At 43.8% G+C, this 21488-nt stretch overlaps 1 protein-coding gene across 1 annotated transcript in view; it reads right to left on the reverse strand.

Annotated features, from left to right (window-relative positions):
* CCDC170 (coiled-coil domain containing 170) overlaps positions 1 to 21488 on the reverse strand; it is a 137220-nt gene that overhangs the window by 74869 nt on the left and 40863 nt on the right. Inside the window, exon 7 of the mRNA XM_077486340.1 lies at positions 1325 to 1510. Coding sequence (XP_077342466.1) covers positions 1325 to 1510 — 186 coding nt within the window. The remainder of the gene's footprint in view (positions 1 to 1324; positions 1511 to 21488) is intronic.

The raw sequence follows: 21488 nt of genomic DNA on the forward strand, positions 1-21488 counted from the left end.
TCCCCCCTGAAAGGAGTCAAATGACACCGGAGGGGGGGGGAGGGTTCCGAAAAGTGGAGGTTCAATTTTTGTGTGAACCTCCACTTTAAATTGCCTTCACCATATGCTATCATCCTTGTAGACTGCATCTTCTGTGTATTGTCACTGTCCTGTAGTGACATCGCTACAACTAAATGTAACTGACCTATGCTTTCTTTTTATTAAAGACGCAAAAGCTCCTTTTTGCAACTGTGCAGAACATGGTCTGGTGAATGGTCCGATATCTCAACGGCAACATAGGCCAGGTGTGCGTGCATGCACATGGCTATCCAGAGACACATCGAGAAGCGCCACCTAGCGTGGAGTACATGTAACCATCAGGGTGAAACCGCTGCAGGCAGTCGAACATAATCAGTGTGAGAGGTAGGGTCACATTGCAATGGAGCAACAAGTGAACATCAAGTTCTGCAACAAATTGTGGAAAAAGGCAACGGAGAAGCATGAAATGTTGGTGTAAGTGTACAGGATGGAAGCCGTGAGCTGAAAATGTGTTTACAACTGGTTCAAGTGCTTTCACAACGGGAAATAAACAACTGAGGATGAGCCACGTTCCTGGCAGCCATCGACAAGCAGAACCCCAGACATGATCGAGCGAGTGCGACAAATGCTAGCATGAGATCGGCAACTGACTCTACAATTGATGCCAGAGGAATTGGGCATTAGCAAGGACATTCTGCGCACCATCGTCCACAAAGATTTGGGTACGCGGAGGATCTGTTACTCGTTTGTGCTGCACAAGCTGACAGAGGAACAGAAAGCAAAATGGATGGAAACCTCTGGAGATTTCATTACCATGTGTGACCAGGATCTGTGAACCATTCTAGGCTCAGTGTAGTGTACATGTTCTTGATCTTTCACCATACTCCCCTGATCTGGCACCTGCAGACTCTTTCTGTTTCCCCACCTGAAGAGCATCATGAAAGGTGCACATTTTGAGGACGTGGCGGCAAACCAAGAATGTGTGACAGTGGTTCTGCGATCAACTCCTAAAAAGGCCTTTGCTGACAGTTTCCAGAAGCTTTATGGATGTTGTTGGGAAGGACGTGATTATTTTGAAGGCCAATAAACGTAATTTGTTTGTATCTTCTGTTTTGTTTGTTTTCTGATACCATTCACCCAACTTTTTAGACACATCTCGTATGTTAGTGTTTTTTAAACAAAAATAATGTCCATTATAAAACAGCACCCCACCATAAATTTAGCACCATTAACATCAAGACTATATATTGGCCTTGCCTTTAGTTATTATGTACATCTATGTGTAACATAATTATTTTACACAAACCTTGCAGAGACTGTCAATTTGTTGAACAAATGAACCGTTCTTTTTTTTCTCTTTGTTTATTTCAGAAACAAGTTTCATGATGGTTTCCCTGCTGGCTTTTGATTCTGTCTCATGAACGTTGATGGTTTCCTTTAGAGTGACAACATTACCCTTCAATTCTATATTCTCTTTCAAAAGATCACCTGCCTGAAAAACAAAAAGGTTGTTGTGAATTGGTGACTGAGTCAATCCCTACACTACCTAAAATTTTCATTTTCGGTGACTTGTATATTTTTACCACAGAACAGCAGTGAGCAGAATGCTCATCAACGTGTGGCTGTCTAACCATTGCTGGAATCAACAAACAAGCTCCCTCGGACTTGTATCACTATAATTATGCCTGAAACATGTCAAAAGGTAAAGTGTTTGATTTCTCTGTGTTACAATAATCCAACTAATAACAATCTAAACATATTTGAAGGCTCATTAACATAGTAACCATGGTGTAATTATATGGTAGCCATCCTGCAATGTAAAGTTACACAGCTTAGAAGTCACAGTCAGTGCTTCCCAAGATATATTGTCAAACAATAAAGTCAGTGGTATCCAAATGCCCTGATTTGTAAGGAAGTGGCCTATGGCTTCAGTTTACACAATATCTTTTTTTACCATCGGCAGCTGAAAAGTGCAAGGCAATAGGGCCAATGTAGTACCAGACTTTTTAAAACTAGGCTGAAAATTGTATGTATAGTAGGATATCAATTCACCCAACAACTTTTGAAAAACAAATTCAAATAAAATCAGCCCAAAACCATTATAGTTTCCCTTTAAGTAACCAGAACATAAACTTGCACCAATTCAAGTTCCTGTGACATCTGGAAAGGCTTGTCCATACAATTCAATATTTGTTGATGCCGACTCTTTCCCACCATCAACCAGGGGCAACTGCCGTATAAGCATGTATTGAGGGCTGTTCTTACTATTCATGATTCTGACACAAGGCACAGCCCATTTGTTAACGTGTACTGTTTAACACAAGCTGTCACCAAACAGTTCATTTATTTTCTTAGGAAAGGGTTGATGCCAACACCCCTCTCACATACTCATACAAACATGAGATAGGTAGGTCATTTTAAGGGTCCTTGGTTCGCTGGCGTATAATGAACAGGGTTCGAAAGCTAAATAGTATGGTGAATAACAAGTGCACAATAAAGGGTAAAGTACAGTAGATTTAAACTCATATTTTCTTTTTAAAAAGAAAAAGAATATTTGCTATATATATATATATATATATGCGCAAAAGTGACGCAACCCATGCAGGCCATGAAGAATTAAAAATGTAAAACATGTTCACTGTCTACTGGTGAGCTTTCACTATAACTTGCAAGCAAGCACGGCACACTTTTACATTATGACGCACTTACCTTTCGGCTGTGTGAGGTCCAGTCTAGATATGTGTGATTCTTTTCATTAAAGAGGGATTCCACCAAAAAAAAAAATATTAAAAGCCAGCAGCTATAAATACTATAGCTGCTGACTTTTAATAAATGGACACTCACCTGTCCCGTGTTCCCGCGATGCCGACAGCCGAGGCCGATCGATCGCTCGGCCCTCGGCTGCTGCCGCCACCATTCTAGGTGAGGGAATCAGGAAGTGAAGCGAATCGGCTTCACTTCCCGATTCCCTACTGCGCATGCGCGAGTCACGCAGCGCAATAGGAATTCTCTGCGATGTCTCTGAGACCCGTGTGTGTCCCAGCAGACAGCGCGGCAGGACAGGAAATGGCGTAGACTCCCACGGGAGTCTATGCCTGGAAGTGGGTGTAAATACCTGTCTTTGACAGGTATCTCCACCCCCCTCCCCCCTGAAAGGTGCCAATTGTGACACCGGAGGGGGGGAGGGATCCGATCAGCGGAGGTTCCACTTTAGGGTGGAACCCCGCTTTAAGAATCAAAAATTCAATGTATCCAAATCTCCAAATCACAATAGTAATGAATTTCAACTAATCGGAAATGAATTATAACAAAAACAACATTCATTCTTATTCATTCTTTTCATTTGGATGACACGATGCAATAGGTCGGGCCTTTTGTTACTGTTTAACCACTTAACCACTGGGCACTTAAACCCCCTTCCTAACCAGACCAATTTTCAGCTTTCGCTGCTCTCACACTTTGAATGACAATTACTCAGTCATGCATACTGTACCCATATGATTTTTTTTTTTTTAACACAAATAGAGCTTTCTTTTGGTGGTATTTAATCACCGCTGGGTTTTTTATTTTTTGCGCTATAAATGAAAAAAGATCGGAAATTCTGTAAAAAGAAAAAAAAAATCTTTATTTCTGTTATAAAATTTTGCAAATTAGTAATTTTTCTTCATACATTTTGGCCAAATTTTATACTGTTACATATCTTCGGTAAAAATAATGCAAATCAGTGTATGTTATTTGGTCTGTGTGAAAGTTATAGAGTCTACAAGCTATGGTGCCCATTACTGAAAATTGATCACACTTGAAGTACTGATGGCCTAGCTCATTTCTTGAGACCCTAACAAGCAGTGTTGGCCCATCCATAGGGGGAGCATGGGTGCCCCCCCCCCCCCCTCCAAGAAATTAAAAAAAAAAAATATATATATATATATATATATTTTTTTAAACTGGCCCTTTAAAAAAAAAATACAAAAAAAGGTCCTTAAGTGCACTGTGTTCGGACGCCGGACACAGTGCACTATGGGAAGCGGCACGTCTATGCAATCATGAGATTGCAAATGCGGTACTTCATTTGCAGGCTTTTATCCTGCCTTGCGCCGCTTTCCGAAAAGTGCAGAGTAGCTTCCGCCTGGCGCTCGTAGTATCTATTACTAGGGCCAGGCGGCTTGATTGACATCTCAGTTAGATGTCACTTCCTGTTTTCTCTCTCCCATTGCGCCCGGGAGAGAAAAAAAATGGAAGTATGAGGAGTGAAGTCCTCCATCACTGCTGCTGCCTGTGGAAGGAGACACTGCTGGAGAAGAGAGGACAATACAGCAAGTACGAGAAAGGAGGGGGGTTTGATGGGATGCAGGCTGCATGTAACATGACACAGGCTACATTTAACAGGACAAAGGCTGCATTTAACGGGACACAGGCTGCTTTTAATGTGAAACAGGCTGCATTTAATGGGATACAGGCTGTATTTAACAGGACACAGGCTGTATTTAACGGGACACAGGCTGCATTTAAGGTGACACAGGGTGTATTCAACGGGACACAGGCTGCATTTAACGTGACACAGGCTGCATTTAACGCGACACAGGCTGCATGTAACGGGACACAGGCTGCATGTAATGGGACACAGGCTGCATTTAATGGAACGCAGGCTGCGTGTAATGGGACACAGGCTGCATGTAATGAGACACAGGCTGCATTTAATGGGACACAGGCTGCATGTAATGGGACACAGGCTGCATGTAATGGGACACTGGCTACATGTAATGGGGCACAGGCTGCATGTAAGGGGACAGGGGCTACATGTAATCGGACACAGGCTGCATGTAATGGGACAGAGGCTGCATGTAACGGGACACAGGCTGCATGTAACGGGACACAGGCTGCATGTAATGGAACACACACAGTCTGCATGTAGTGGGACACAGGCTGAATGTAATGGGACACAGGCTGTATGTTATGTGACACAGGCTGCATTTTATGTGACACAGGCTGCATTTAATGTGACACAGGCTGCATTTTATGGGACACAGACTGCATTTGATGGGACACAGGCTGCATGTAAGGAGGGACTCTGCTGGGGGCACCTGATGTAAACGGCAGCTCCCGGACGCATGCGTGGGAGTGACATCATCGCGCCCCTGACCACTCATGTATCCGGAGGTGGTAAACGCAGAAGGAAGACTGGATGAAGATGGTAGCCCTGTCAGAGGTAACAGCGCACCACTGGAGGGCTTCGTTTTAAGGTAAGTCTCTCAAAATATACTAGTATGCGATGCATACCAGCACATTATGGCATTGCCTTGCAGGGAAAGTTTTTTTTTTTTTTTTTTTTATTGAGGTTTACTACTGCTTTAACAAATGAAACCTAAACAAAACAAATTTTTCTGTAGCGAACATCTCCAGTCTGCATTTGCTGCTAAGTTCAACGGCGATGCCATCAACCCCGCCAATTCTTCCAATCCTGCAATGTTTCTCTTAAGCCATTTTTCTGAATAATAATTCTAACTGCTATTTGAACAGATTTTATGGACTTCAGTTCTGTCCAAATGTAAAAAAAAATACTCGCCTCAATAGGCAAGTCCTATTTTTCACCAGTGCTTTTCCTTTTTAGTGGCTGTTGAAAATAAGAAATACAACAATTTATAGATTAGATGAAAGGTCAGACCACATCATCAAACCACAAAGAGAGAGAACTGAAGGAGAGGGGGATTTGGATCCAAAAGAGGGGCAGTCTCTCCATATCAGGGTCAATAGGGAGCTATGTAAACGCAAAGTAAACACCTAATGTACAATTTGTGTGAAGAGATAAGAAAAGTGTTACTCTATAGTGAAGTGGATTGTAAAGGATTAATATACAATATAAAAGAAACTAAATAGCAAAGGGTTAATGCATAATGACCGCAATAAAATGAAAGAATGTGAAAGGCCTTAAGGCAGAAGTATAGCCTGAATGGTGAGCTGAGGCCAGTAGCAGATAATGGCTAGAAGTAGACATGACCACTGTTGTCACAACACCTTGAACATACTCTTTCTGTAGCATGGAAATAAAAACTAGAAGAGAGGTAACACCCTAAACAAAGAAAAAAAGTTCTGTATTCTCCAACCAGTCCATTGCATGCCATTTCCTGTTGCTACTACTACAACCATCAGTTGCATAGATGTACAAGATCTCCAGCAAAACACCCAAAACAAAAATGAAATTGTCAGAAACTATAACTACGCCTGTATGTATTCAGTCGAACACCTCCTGTCTAAATAACGAAGAGGGAAAATTGTGTGAATCATTTATGGACTGAATTTTGTTTGCTCATCAATACTCTCTATAATGCTAACCACACACTGGTATCCCACCTGTTACAGGATTAAGGATTTAAACTTTCACTTCATATGAAGAAAAATGTATCGATAGCTTTACCAAACAGCTGATGTCTGCTTGCAATACACTGAAACACGCATCACACTTCTTCCTGCCAAAGTCAACACTGCAAGGGCCTACACGAAAAAACATTGCATTTTACCATGCAGGCCAGTGTAAACTTAGCCTTAGAGACGTTATACTGCATTTTGTTTTAACAAATGGGGTTCATTTATTAAAGGCAAATAGGCTGTTTACTTTGCAAGGGAAGTTTCACTTTGAAAGAGAACTTACCCCACAATTTAGTAAATGTGGTTAAAACTTCACTTTGCCAAAAATACCAAGTCGCATGCAAGAACAATAAAAAATAGCATTCTTGCCTGCTCATGATTGGATGATGGAAGTCAGCAGAGCTTCATCTTTTTCACTAAGCTCTGAGGAAAATTGCCTTGCAAAATGAAAAGTCTATTTACCTTTAATAATTCAAACCCAATGAGCTGACTATAAGACCAGCTTGGAAAACTTCCCAACATAGCAGGATTCCCCAGTGGGGCAACAAACTACCGTTCTTATTTTTCAATTAAACCGACATGAACTATTATATTATTATATCTTTTCAATTATATATAAATTGCACAAAAGAAAACAAAACTCAGAAGAATAGAATACTAATAAGATGTGAAGATGCAATTTGGTGCAAGTGGCCACATACAGACATCTTATTTGCTAAAAAAAAAGTAGTTTGATAAAAAGGGAGCATAACCCCTACAGTGCTCTTTCTGAGCTGGAAGCAGATACAAAGGTTGCAAACATAGCTGCTTGTGAGATTGGCAACCCTTCTCTGCATAGGAAAGGGGACCCTGAGAAAAAAAATTTCAGTGCCAAAAGTAACTGTGTTATCTGAGGTTGCAAACCAGGAAAGTGTTGTGGATAAGGCTCCTAAAGGGAGAAGTCATCTCTTTGTTGCTGATTCATTTGTAAGAAGTGTTTTGACATGTGGAAGTGTCAAATGAAGTTAGGTATTTGCTTAGTGCTACTGTTAGGAAAGATAAAAGGTGCATTTTAAAAATTGTCAAAAAAGCTGGTGAAGAGTAGGGATAAGCCGAACACTCCCCCCCCCCCCCCCCGGTTCGGTTCGCACCAGAAGAAGAGAACAGACATAAAAATTGGTGCGAACATGCGAACATCGAAAGTCTGTGGGACACAAACGTGAAAAATCAAAAGTGCTAATTTTAAAGGTTTATATACAAATTATTGCCATAAAAAGTGTCTGGGGACCTGGGGACCCGGCCTAGGGGGCATGTATCAATGCAAAAAAAGTTTTTAAAATGGCCATTTTTTCAGGAGCAGTGATTTTAAGAATGCTAAAGTAAAGTAAAACAATAATAAATGAAACATTACTTTAATATCATGCCTGGGTGGTCCCCTTAGGTTGGATTCACACCTATGCATTTTTAGTGCTTTTTACATTTTGCAGATTTGCACTACAGTTCATTAAACATGGTTTCCTTTCTGTAGTGCAAATCTGCAAAATGCAAAAAGCACTAAAAATGCATAGGTGTGAATCCAGTCTTAGTCTGTCAGCAAAATGGCATTTCTAAAGGAAAAAATGTAATTTAAAATTGCTCACGGCTGTAATGTATTGCCGGACCCTGGCAATATACATAAAAAATCATTGAAAAAAACATTGTCGGTTCCCGCCCAGTCCATTACCAGGCCCTTCGGGTCTGGTATGGATATTAAGGGGAACTCCACGCCAAAATTTAAAAAGAAAAATGGCGTGGGGGTCCCCCCAAAATCCATACCATGTACCCCATATTCATTCACATAGGGGGGACTGGGATCTGGGGGCCCCTTTGTTAAAGGGGGCTTCCAGATTCTGATAAGCCCCCTTCCGTCAGATCCCCACAATCACTGGGCAAGGGTTGTGGGGATGAGACTCTAAAGAACCCTCTCCATGTTTAGGGCATATAGAGGGGAGCACTGACAAGTCACCTATATTTTCAGAGAAGAGTCACCTTATTTTTAGTGGTGTTGTTTTGCACGGAAGTGATTTCTTGCACTTTATGGACACTAATTAACTTTTAATTATAATTTTTAATTTTAATATTTTATTTTTATTTTTTATTATTTATTATTATTATTTCCTCTTCATACCCTCTGGTAACTGCACTGATCTTCCCTGTAACCTAAAGTCGCTCTACCTGTCTGCGATTTTCCCACCTGACTCCTCTTCATACCCTCTGGTAACTGCAAAGACTCCACTCTTAAACACTGGACTTCATTGCCTAACTGAACTTTAATTCTTCGAAACTACTGTCTATATTTGTTTATTTTTGAAAGTGTCACTTATTTTGTATTATGCTGCCCTGAACAAGATCAAACATTTCACCTTATTCAGTTTCCCCCTCTTGCACTGCAATCTGTCCAGCCCCCCCTACAAGGCTGGTTTTATCAGCTTCTAATTGACTAATTTTGAATCATCCCCCCCCACACCTTCCCAATATAAATGTAGTTCATTTCTTGGGACGTCTGGCGAGGGTTTAGGCTGGTCACTCCTGCACAAAGTGTCACGCCGGCAACAAGTGTTTGGCACTTGTACATGGGCATTTCGACTAGGGCACTGCTACAAAAAGTAAGTACAGACATTGATCCACTGCTATTTGGCAGGAAGTTCCTCTTAATACTCTAACTAACCTCAGCCTTCCTTCTATTCCCTCCTCCCCACCCTCCAACATGCTCACACTAATCTTTGTTATAACGTCCTCTCTCCTCAAACTCTCATTCCTTTAACCCCCCTCTCCAGCCCCCAACCTTTACATATCTCCCTCTCTTCTTCCCACTCAGTATCACTCCACTTACTACCTCCTGCTCATTCTAAGCCCACGCAGTATCACCACGTCCATTCCACCACAGCATCTGCCCCACTATAAATCCAACTCCCGCCTTACCACCCTCACCCTCCTATTACTCCTGATGTCTGGTGACATTGCACCAAACCCCGGCCCCCCCCACAACCAATTCCCACCCCCAAAATATGCTGTCTACCTCCTCCAACAGTCGTAACCCCCACCTTCTCATTCCAATTCCCCTAATTCCACAAGTCGGCCCCCCTCTTTCATGTGCCCTCTGGAATGCCCGCTCAGTCTTCAACAAACCAGTCTCTATCAATGACCTTTTCCTCTCCAAATCCCTTAATTTATTTGCTATAACTGAAACCTGGCTCCAGGAATCTGACACTACCTCTCCAGCTGCTCTGTCCCACAGTGGCCTCCTTTGGACTCAATCCACCAGACCCAGTGGATGAAAAGGAGGTGGCGCTGGACTTCTCCTGTCTCCACAATGCACCTTTCAGGTACTTCCCACACCTTCCTCTCTTTCCCCCTGCTCTTTCGAAATGCACTGCATTCATCTTTTCTCTCCAGTTTGTCTGAGGGTCACAGTTATTTATCGACCTCCTGGACCAGTGTCATGCTTTTTGGATGACTTCTTTGCATGTCTACCCTATTTTCTCTGATCTGAAGTACCTGCTATCATCCTAGGTGACTTTAACATTCCAATCAATGTTAATACTGCTACCACTTCTAAAATACTCAACCTAACCTCCTCTTTTAATCCTAACACAATGGACACAAACCACCACTCACTCCAACGGTAACACACTCAACTTTGTATTCTCCCATCGCTGCACTCCCTGCAATTTCTCTAACACACCCTTTCCTCTCTCTGATCACAACCTTATCCTTTTCACTCTCTCCTTGTCTCCTACATCCCATGCTGCCGACCTACAAACCACTACCCGCAGAAACCTTCGCAACCTCAACCCTTCCCTTTTTCATTCTGCTACTGATGGCCTTTATGACAAAATCGCACCCTGCTCAGACCTAACCACTTCCATGTACAACAACACGCTGTCATCCTCCCTAGACATACTTGCTCCTCTTTCTACACGCAGAACAAGGCCCTGTCTGCCACAACCCTGGCAAAAAGGCAACACCAGAAGTCTTAAGAGACACAGCCATGGTCTTGAGCGAGCGTTGTGTAAATCTAAGTCCCTGCAAGACTTTACCCTCTACAAATCTGCCCTTCTCAAATACAACTCCTGCCTCCACACTGCTAAACAAACCTATTACAACACTCTCATCAAAACCCTCTCATCCAAACCTCGTCAACTCTTTTCTACCCTTAATTCCTTACTTCACCCCCCCCCCCCTCACTGCCCCCACCCACCAATTTACTTACTGCTCAACAGATTGCCAACCTTTTCAATAGCAACATTGACACAATTCACAAGGAGATATCCAACATTCAACTTCCTCCCCTACCCAACATAACAGGTCCAATACCATGCTCAATACTCTCCTCTTTTTGCCCAGTTACCACAAATGAAGTTAATAAACTCCTCTCCACGGCCCACCTCACTGCCTGCTCCCTGGACCCTGTCCCCTCACAATTACTGCGACCACCGTCCCACTCTATCCTTAACTCCCTAACCCACATCTTCAACCTCTCTCTCCTCCGACACTTTTCCTTCCCTGCTCAAACATGCACTGGTTACCTCCATACTCAAAAAACCCTCACTAGACCCCACCCGTTAGAACAACTTAAGACCCATCTCCCTGCTCCCATTTGCCTCCAAGCTCATCGAACGCCTTGTCCATGACCAAATGAGTCGCTACCTCATGGACAACAACCTTCTTGACCCCCTACAGTCTGGCACCTCACCAATGACCTACTAACTGCTAAAACCAACGGCCACTACTCCATACTCATACTTTTAGACCTCTCTGCTGCCTTTGAAACAGTTGACCACCTGCTCCTCCTCAGCAAATTACGCTCCCTTGGCCTCTGCGATTCTGCTTTATCCTGGTTTTTCTCCTACCTATCTCAGCGCACTTTCAGTGTCGCTTACAACTCCATCTCCTCTGCTCCCCTTCCTCTTTCTGTTGGGGTACCCCAAGGTTCTGTCCATGGGCCCCTCCTATTCTCGCTTTATACCTCTTCCCTGGGCCAGTTGATAAACTCCCATGGTTTCCAATACCACCTCTATGCCGACGACACCCAGATCTATCTCTCCACTCCTCAACTCACCCCCTCAATCTCCTCACAGATCTCCAACTTACTGAATGACATTTCAGTAAGGATGTCACACCACTTCCTCAAACTCAATCTTTCTAAAACTGAGCTTGTTATATTTCCTCCTTCACGATCCCCCCCCCCCCCCCTTGTGACTTCACCATTAGTATCAACAACACAACCATTGGTCCCTCCACACATGCCAGGGTCCTGGGTGTAATCCTTGACTCTGACCTCTCCTTCAGCCCCCATATCCAATCACTGACTAAATCCTGCCGCCTTCACCTCCACAACATCTCCAGAATTCGACCCTTCCTGACTAATGACACCACAAAGCAACTCGTTCACTTCTTGATTATTTCCCGCTTTGACTACTGCAACACTCTCCTTTATTGCCTACCCTTAAGCAGGCTATCCCCCCTTCAGTCTATTATGAATGCTGCTGCTAGACTAATACACCTAACTAATCATTCTGTGACTGCTGCCCCTCTCTGCCAATCCCTTCACTGGCTTCCCTTACCCCACCATGTAAAATTCAAAATGCTAACCATAACATACAAAGCCATCCACAACATCACCCCCATCTACATCACCAACCTCATCTGCAGATATCGCCCAAACCATCCCCTCCGCTCCTCCGAGGACCTCCTGCTTTCTAGCTCCCTTGTTACCTCCTCTCATGCTCACCTTCAAGACTTTTCCAGAGCCTCTCCCATCCTCTGGAACTCGCTGCCCCAATCTGTCCGCTCAGCCCCTACCCTGTCCACCTTTAGGAGTTCCCTGAAAACTCATTTATTCAGCCCACACCCACTTAACTGTCCCCGAGCCACCCCCATCAAATCATTCTCTGCAGCTATTACCTTTTGTACCATCACCCCCTCCCTTTAGAATGTAAGCTCTACGAGCAGGGCCCTCCTGTACCTTTTGTATTGTACTGTAATTGTGCTGTCCCTCTACACATTGTAAAGCGTGGCGTAAACTGTTGGCGCTATATAAATCGTGAATAATAATAATAATAATTTTTTCTATTTGACATATATACACATTTTTTGGCTTCGTATTTTGGACATTCACTTTATAATCTTTTGGACATTTCTTTATATATATATTTCTCACTTCAAAAATAATTTTTATAATACTTTTTTGGTTGTACGTGTACAATTGATACGTGATGAATTATTGAATCATTTATTGAATTATTTACACCATATGATACACCAACTTTTCTTACTGATGTTGTTCTTGGGATAATTATATATGTAGATATATTTATTTATTTATATTGCACTACGCACTTTTATATATATTTTTTGCTTATCATTCTTTTGCACATTGCACTTTTCTGTAGAATTGTTTACATTTGGTTATATTTGGTTGCTCACATGCATGTAGACATTTGTTTTGTGTTTTTTTAAAGCAATTTGTTTACACTTACCTGTATATAGTGTAGAGAACAGCGCCATCATCCCTTTGTAGATCTCTGCGTTTAGGGCATATGACCTGGTACTATGCAGGAGGGGTGGGTGCTCTCTCATCCCCCCTTTTCCTGTGGCATGCCAAATTGCATGCTTGGATAAGGGTCTGGTATAGATTTTGGGGGATTTAAAAAAAAAATTGGCATGGAGTTCCCCTTCTCTATACCAGACCCAAAAGGGCCTAATATTGACGGGGGGAACACATGCCGTTTTTTTATTTTCTTAATTCTGTCATAGGGCTCCCCTTAACCAATTTAATATACTATATTATATATTATACACTGCACTATATACCCTACACTGTATTATATATACTACACTGACTGCACTATATACTCTGAACTGCAGTATATATACTCTACGGTAGTGTAGGGGTTACACAACGTATTAGTCCATCTTATTAGGAAATACCATCATGCTATAAGATGAACTAATACGTTGTGTCATTATCCCTCCATAATTGCACATGTCTATTTGCATTTTAATATTTATTATATTAATTTTATTAATTTACTGCCTGAGCGCTACACTATTGTTTTGTTACTGTTGTTTCACTTTGTGTCTGGTGGAGTATTGGCTGCTTGCCCATTTTTTCCCTTGTGCAATGTTTCCTTTTTGTTTATCTATATACTATACGGACTGCATTATATACTCTGAACTGCAGTATATAGACTATACGGACTGCCCTATACACTTGGGAATAATTGGGCCTTAGGCGTTGGTGCTGCCAGAACACAGTAACCCCTCATATTTACTCTTGTTGGGCACAGGAAAAGGCCCTGCTGTTAAATATTATTTCAAACATTGTAATTACATGCCCCTGTTAAACAGGGGCAGAAACATTGGGCCTTGCGTGGTGGTGGTGCCCTGAACCAAAAATATTGTTGGAAGCTAGCATCATCATGATCCAGGACTGATTCATTTTTTTTAAATGTGAGCCTATCAACGGAGTCTGTGGACAGGCGCACTCTTTGATCTGTTACAATCCTTCCAGCAGCACTGAATATGCATTCAGAAAGCACACTGGATGCAGGACAGGCCAGTAGCTCAATTGCATATTGAGCAAGTTCTGGCTAGTGGCCTATCCTCAAGACCCAGTAACCCAGTGGATGCTCTGTTGGAAAGGTCTCCAAGTCTGCTCTTGCCCCTAGATATACCTGCACCATATAATGCAGACGCTGGCGATGGTTGCTGGAACCAGATCTTGGAACTGAGGACTGAAAAATAGTTTAAAGGCATTTGTCAGCCGGTCACCTTCTCCACCGCTCTTCCTCTGACCAAACGAAGCATCAGAAACACATTGTCCAGCACCGGGAAATGATAACCTCCCAGGGTCTCAAAATGCGTTACACAAACTTTTCTTCAAGGCCTCTTGAAGATATTTCATCCTCAGCTCCCTCTGCGGAGGCAGGATGAGTTCTGCAACCTTACCCATGTAAAGAGGATAAAGAAGGGTTGCCAGCCAGTAATTATCCCTCTCCTTGATACCACGAATCCTTGGGTCCTTTCGCATGCTTTGCAGAATCAGGGAGGCCATGCAGCGTAAGTTTGCTGTGGCATTTGAATCTGAGTCCTCTGGGTCATTAACCCCCCTAGCGGTAATCCCGAGTCTGGCTCGGGTTGTGATTTTACTAACAGGAGCGGTAACCCCGAGCCAGACTCGGGATCGCATCGCTGGATGCAGGGGAGGACACAGGGAGAGTTACTTACCTTGTCCCCTGGATCCAGCGATGTCCTCCGCGCTGTGTGATAGAGTTGTCCTCCGCTCGATTCACAGTGCCGAATGCCACCGAGCTCCGTTCCCTGCGACGTTACGGCGCACGGGAGCGGAGATCGGCGCCAAATTCAATAAAGTAAAGAGACACAAAACACACACAGCACTGTAATCTTACAGATTACAGTACTGTATAAAAAAATACACACCCCCTTTGTCCCTAGTGGTCTGTGCAATGCCCTGCATGCACTTTTATATTATAAATACAGTTTTTTCTGCCTGAAATTTGGAGATTGTCCATAGCAACCAAAAAGTGTCCCTTTTTCAGTGTTTTAGGATTTGATTACATTATTGAATAATTGTTATTATTATTTATTATATTATATACTTTATCATACCCGGGATGTCTGCTAGACTTAACTTTGAACATATTTAAGAGAGTTATTCCTAAGAATTACAGGACTACAATATAAAACACCAAATTTCCATGCAAAATAATTGTACCGCTTTCAGCACCTAAAACCAGACTGAATCATACCGCCAGGGAGGTTAAGGATCACATTATTCGTAACTACCTCCTCCCAGCCACGTACAACTTTTTGGGTTTCTGGGGACTGAAAACCATCCCTTGAAGACTGCTGCGTGTTATCCTTGACATCCATGCTGACACAATCCTCCTCCTCTTCTTCCTGTGTGTTTGGTGGACCCACAGGAATGGTATCTGGATAAAGGGGGTCTCAAGAGGAAAGGAAGTCCTCCTCTTTCTCCTGCTGTTCTGCCTCAAGTGCCCTGTCCATTATACCACGAAGCGTGTGCTCCAGCCAACAGGCCAGAGGGACAGTGTCACTGATGAATGCATTGTCACTGCTCACCATCCTTGTAGCCTCCTCAAATGGTGACAGGACAGTGCATGCATCCTTGATCAGTAGCCACTGGTGTGGCAAAAAGAAGCCAAGCTCCCCTGACCCTATCCTGGTGCCATACTTGCACAGGTACCCATTGATGGCCCTCTGCTGTGTGTGCAGCCACTGCAGCATTGCCAATGTTGAGTTCCACCTGGTGGGCATGTCACAAATGAGGGAGTTGCTGGGATGGTTGCATTCCCTTTAAATGTCAGCCAGCTAAGCACTGGCATTGTATGACCAGCCGAAATTACCACAGACTTTTCTGGCCTAACTCAGGAGATCTTGCAAGCCTGGGAACCTGGTCAAGAAATGTTTCCCCACCAAATTCAGGATATGTGCCAAACATGGAACAAAGGTCAAGTGTCCCTGTAGGAAGGAGGAGAGAAGGTTGGTGCCATTGTCGCATACAACCATTCTTGGCTGAAGCCTGTGTGGCATCAACCACCTCTGAGCCTGCCCCTGTAGAGCTGACAGAATCTCTGCCCCAGTGTGGCTCCTGTCCCCTATACAGACCAATTCAAGCACCGCATTGCATCTTCTTGCCTGACTGCTTGCGTAGCACCTTGAGCACTTAGGGAGCATTGCTGGTTCAGAGGAAAATTCTGCAGAAGAAGCCATAGAAGAAGAAGAAGAGGAGGGAGGGGAGCATACAGATGTTGTGGCAGAATCACCACTAGCTTTTTGGAGGCATTGTGGCAGAACAAGCTCCAACACTCGAACACTGTCCTGCAGCCATCCCAGCAGAGCTACCCAGTGCACCGTGAAGGAAAGGTAATGTCCCTGCCCATGCCTGCTAAACCATGAGTCAGCGGTGATATGAACCTTACTGCTGACCGCCCTGTCCAACGAGGCCAAAACATTGCCTTCAATATGGTGGTAGAGAGGTGGAATGGCCTTACGTGAAAAGAAATGGCACTTTGGAACCCTCCACGGTGGTACAGCACATTCCACAAATTCACAAAAGGGGGCTGAGTCTACCAGATGAAAAAGCAGCAGTTGCAGTGCTAGCAATTTGGCCAAAATAGCATTTAGACATTGAGCATGTGGATAGTTGGGACCGAATTTCTTTTCACGGTTAAGCAACTAGAGTAGGGAATGATTGCACAATTATCATTTAAACAGTGACAGTGCTGAAAGCTGAAAATTGGCTTGGGCAGGAAGGGGGTGTAAGTGCCCTGTATTGAAGTAGTTAAGGAATGTATATTAACCAACAAGTAATTAAAGACTACTGAGTGACCATAAAAATAAGCAAACATAAATGTTTATAAAATGCACACTATCCACCTATATACAAAACATAACTGTGAACATTCTAACCCATTGCCAGAAACCATGAATCAGACTGAGACAGAAGTACAGTTAAATCACACTTGTTTAATAATAATAAAAAAAGATAAATGGAGTAAACATAGTCAAAACATAGCCAGAGTCCAGGAACCAGAATGGATAGTCAGACAAGCCAAAACGTTAGGGAGCCAGAGATGAGCGTAGTAGAACAGCAAGCAGAATCTGGAGCCAGAATTATTGTCAGTCAAGCAAGTCTTTAACAGGAACACAGGAGAGCGTCTCTAGAGATGTGACCAAGGTGAAGACAGAGATCATCTGGACTGGACGGCTTAAGTAGGCAGGACTGACGAGCAGGATATCAGCAACAAGTGAGTCACTGTGGAGAGATAAGAGCTGGCAATTATCTGACAGCTGAGTGGCCAGCTTTGAGAAGGAAGGGCTAAGCCCAGCCCTGACAGTGCCCCCTCCTCAATGACTCCCCCCTCGGAAGATCACCAAGCTTGAGGGGGAAACATCTACAGAAATCACGGAGGAGGACAGGGGCATGTACATCCGAGGATGAGACCCAAGAGCGTTCCTTTCGACCATACCCTTTCCAATGCACCAGGTACTGTAAGTGCCATGGAACCTACGGGAGTAAACAATGGACTGTACTTCATACTCCTCATGGTTCTCAACCTGTACAGGGTGAGGACGAGGCACCGAGGTGGTAAAGCGGTTGCAGACCAAAGGCTTTAATAAGGAGACATGAAATACATTTGAGATACGCATATTAGAAGGAAGGTCTAATGCGTAAGCCACTGGGTTAACTGTGTTGCCCTGGGAATTGGGTAACTCCACAATTAAATCCATAGACAGGTGGATCCAGGGCCTCTCTTCATTGGGTATGGGTTGTAGGAGGCCCACTGGAATGTGCCGTGCAGTCTTACTCTGAGCTCACACAGAACAGGCAACTATGAAGGCATCAGCACGTAGACTAGGCAACCAGAATTGTTGGGAAATGGCCCAAAAGAGTTGATTCTTCCCAGGGTGGCCAGCAGCCTTTGGAGAATTGTAAGTCTTAAGCACGGCAGTACGGAGACTTTTTGACACAAAGCAGTGTTCAAAATATTTCTCAGAGGGAGTATGGACCTGAGCAGCAAGAATTTTGTCACCCAAAGGAGAAGTGAGACTGGTGTGAACCGTAGCCAGAATACGATCAGGAGGAATCACAGGAAGCGGGACCGACTCCATCTTGGAAGTGGAGGAAAATTGTTGCGACAAAGCATCAGCCCTTACATTCTTAGTACCAGGTAAGAATGAGACAATGCAATTGAAAGTAACCAAGAAAAGAGTCCATCGCGCCCTTCTGGGAGAGAGGCGTTTAGCCTCAGACAAGAATGTGAGATTCTTATGGTCAGTAAGAATGAGAACCGGCACAGTGGTGCCTTAGAGGAGATGTCTCCATTCTTTTAGGGCTAAAATGATCGCTAGCAGCTCTCTGTCACCAATCTTGAAATTGCACTCCGCAGGTGACAATTTCTTGGAAAAGTAGCCACAAGGATGCATAGCACACTTAGAGGTAGGACTTTGAGACAGAAGGACACCAACTCCAGTCTCAGAAGCATCAACCTCAAGGATAAAAGGTAATATAGGATCAGGATGTGCCAACACAGGAGCAGAAACAAAGGCAGCCTTGATACTCTCAAAGGCCTTAATGGACTCCAGAGACCAACTCTGTGGGCTACCGTCCTTTCTGGTCATATCAGTCAAGAACTTGATCAGAGACGAGAAGTTACGAATAAACTTCCGATAATAGTTGGCAAAGCCAAGAAAATGCTGCAGAGGACTTAAACCCATGGGTTCGGGCCACTGTAGGACTGCTGAAAGTTTCTCTGGGTCCATCGGAAAACCAACAGTGGAAATGGCATAACCCAGGAATTTAACCTGTTCACAATGGGATTCGCACATCTCCAATTTACAATAGAGATTGTTCTCTCTTAGTTTCTGAAGCACACAACAGACATCTGTGTGGTGGCTCTCCAGGGACTTGGAAAATATGAGGATATCGTCGAGATAAACCACTACACATAACTGCAACAAATCTTGGAGGACATTGTTAATAAATTCCTGGAAAACTGCTGGGGTGTTACAAAGGCCAAAAGGCATTAGGAGGTACTCATAATGGCCTGTTCTGGTATTAAACACAGTTTTCCACTTGTCGCCCTCCTTAATCCTCACGAGATTGTATGCTACTCTGAAATCAAGCTTTGTTGCTCCCTGGAGGTGGTCAAATAACTCCGTAATCAATGGAATCGGATAGGCATTCTTAATGAAATGAGTGAAACAATTGAGACCCCTACAATCAATACAAGGTCTCAGTTCACCACTCTTCTTCTTCACAAAGAAGAAACCAGCACCAGCAGGAGACAAGGATTTGTGGATGAAACCTTGAGAAAGTGCGTCTGCAACATACTCCTCCGTGGCCTTATCCTCGAAGACCGACAAAGGGTAAACCAGGCCACGAGGGAGTATGGCACCAGGTTGAAGGTCAATTGCTCAATCATATGACCGGTGTGGAGGCAAACTACTGGCTTGACCTTTGTCAAAGACATCACTTAAATCGCGGTACTCCTCCAGCTGGGAGGAGAGTGAAGAGGTGCACAGGACCTTGGCTACCTTCTAGAAGCATGTCTTTCTGCATTGTGGCGACTAGGAGAGAACCTCAGCACGGAGCCAATCAAAAGAGGGTTGTGCCTCTGTAACCAAGGATAACCAATAACCAGCGGAAACTTAGGTGAGGAAATAACTTGGAATTGGACTATCTCATGATGAAGAGCCCCTACAGCCATGGACAACAGAACAGTCTCACGAGTCACATGGGCAGGCTGTAGAGGTCTCCCATCAAGAGCCTCAATGGCAAGTGGAGTGTCACGCAGCTGCAGCCGAATCGAGTACTTCGATACAAAGGCAGCCCCAGAGTCGATTAGAGCCTGTATCGCGATGGATGACTCAGCCCAAGAAAGGGTAACCGAAACAAGGGGCTTATCCTTCTGGATAACTGGGGATGAAATAATGCCACCTAAGGTCTGTCCGTGACAGAACCTCAAGGTTCGGGTGTTCCCTGGATGAGGCATAGGAGGTGAGGGAGGCACGGGTGGAACTGCAAAGCTTGGAGACAAATGTACAGGAGACTTCCGCAAGAGCTCCTTAAAAGAGAGTCTTTCTCTGAGTCTGGAGTCAATGAGGATGGCAAACATGATCAACTTCTCCAGCTCAGTGGGTATATCTCAGGCTGCTATCTCATCCCTGATGGTATCCAAGAGACCATGAGAAAAAGCAGCCATGATGGCCTCATTGTTCCAAGCAACCTCTGCTGCCAGAATAAAAAATTCAATGGCGTAATTGGCAACAGTTCTCATACTCTGTTTGTTGGACATGAGGCACTTGGCAGCAGAAGCAGAGCATGTGGAAACGTCAAATATTCTTTTAAAAGAAGCCACCAATTCAGGGTAACGCAAGACAACAGGTTTTTTTGTGTCTCCCATAGAGGGTTTGCCCAGGCCAAGGCTCTCTCAGAAAGCAAAGATATCGCAAAACCTACTTTGCTTCTGTCCGTGGGAAATACCTGGGGCAGCATCTCAAAGTATATCTCAACCTAGTTGAGAAACCCTCTGCATCGGACTGGATCATCCCCAAATCGCTGGGGAAGCGTAGCAGAACCGGACATACCTCTTATAGAGGTAATACTCAAGGCAGGTGCCTGCCCAGAGACTGGAGCAGCAGCAGGGACGGCCTGCAACACAGGTTGTACCACAGCAGCTACAGTGGGAGATTCCAGGTGAGCCGTGCGACTCAGGAGCGTTTGAAACACCATAGCAAACTGATCCATGTGGTGATCCTGCTTATCCAATCTGGAAAAAATAATATCAACAAGTGGATTGACTGCATCTTCTGAATTCATGGCCTTCGCCTACCATTAAATCAATGAATCAGACAGAATTAATGTTAAATCACACTTGTTTAATAATAATAAAAAAAAGGTAAACAGAGTAAATATAGTCAAAACATAGCCAGAGTTCAGGAATTGGAACGGATAGTTAGACAAGCCAAAACATCAGGGAGCCAGAGATGAGCGTAATAGAACAGCAAGCATGATCTGGAGCCAGAAGGAATGTCAGCCAAGCAAGTCTTTAACAGGAACACAGGAGAGCATCTCTAGAGATGTGACCAAGGCGAAGGCAGAGATCATCTGGACTGGACAGGCTTAAGTAGGCAGGATTGACATGCAAACAAGGATATCATCAACAGGTGAGTCACTATGGAGAGATAGGAGCTGGCAATTAGCCGATGGCTGAGTGGCCAGCTTTGAGAAGGAAGGGCTGAGTCCAGCCGTGACACCCATATAGTGAAAAAATACACACCTAACAAAAAGCCAAAAAGCGTTAGCATAACACAAAATACAAGGTTTGGAAAACTAGTAAATCCCGGTGAGTTGGTTAATTTTGTGGTCAATACTGGTAATAGGATGTATGTTTCATATATTTGGTGCTATATTTATAGAACCAGGGGTTAAGGTGCTGTGTCCTTGGCTTTTCACTTTGCAAGTGAATTCCCTTTCGCTTATTTAATCATGTGCAAGCAAAAAAAAATTCTATTTCCCCTGCCTGTTATTGGGTATA

The sequence above is a fragment of the Lithobates pipiens genome, unplaced genomic scaffold (genome assembly GCF_037356315.1).
Source record: "Lithobates pipiens isolate NorthernLeopardFrog02 unplaced genomic scaffold, aLitPip1_a1.2 Scaffold_18, whole genome shotgun sequence".
NCBI lineage: Eukaryota > Metazoa > Chordata > Amphibia > Anura > Ranidae > Lithobates > Lithobates pipiens.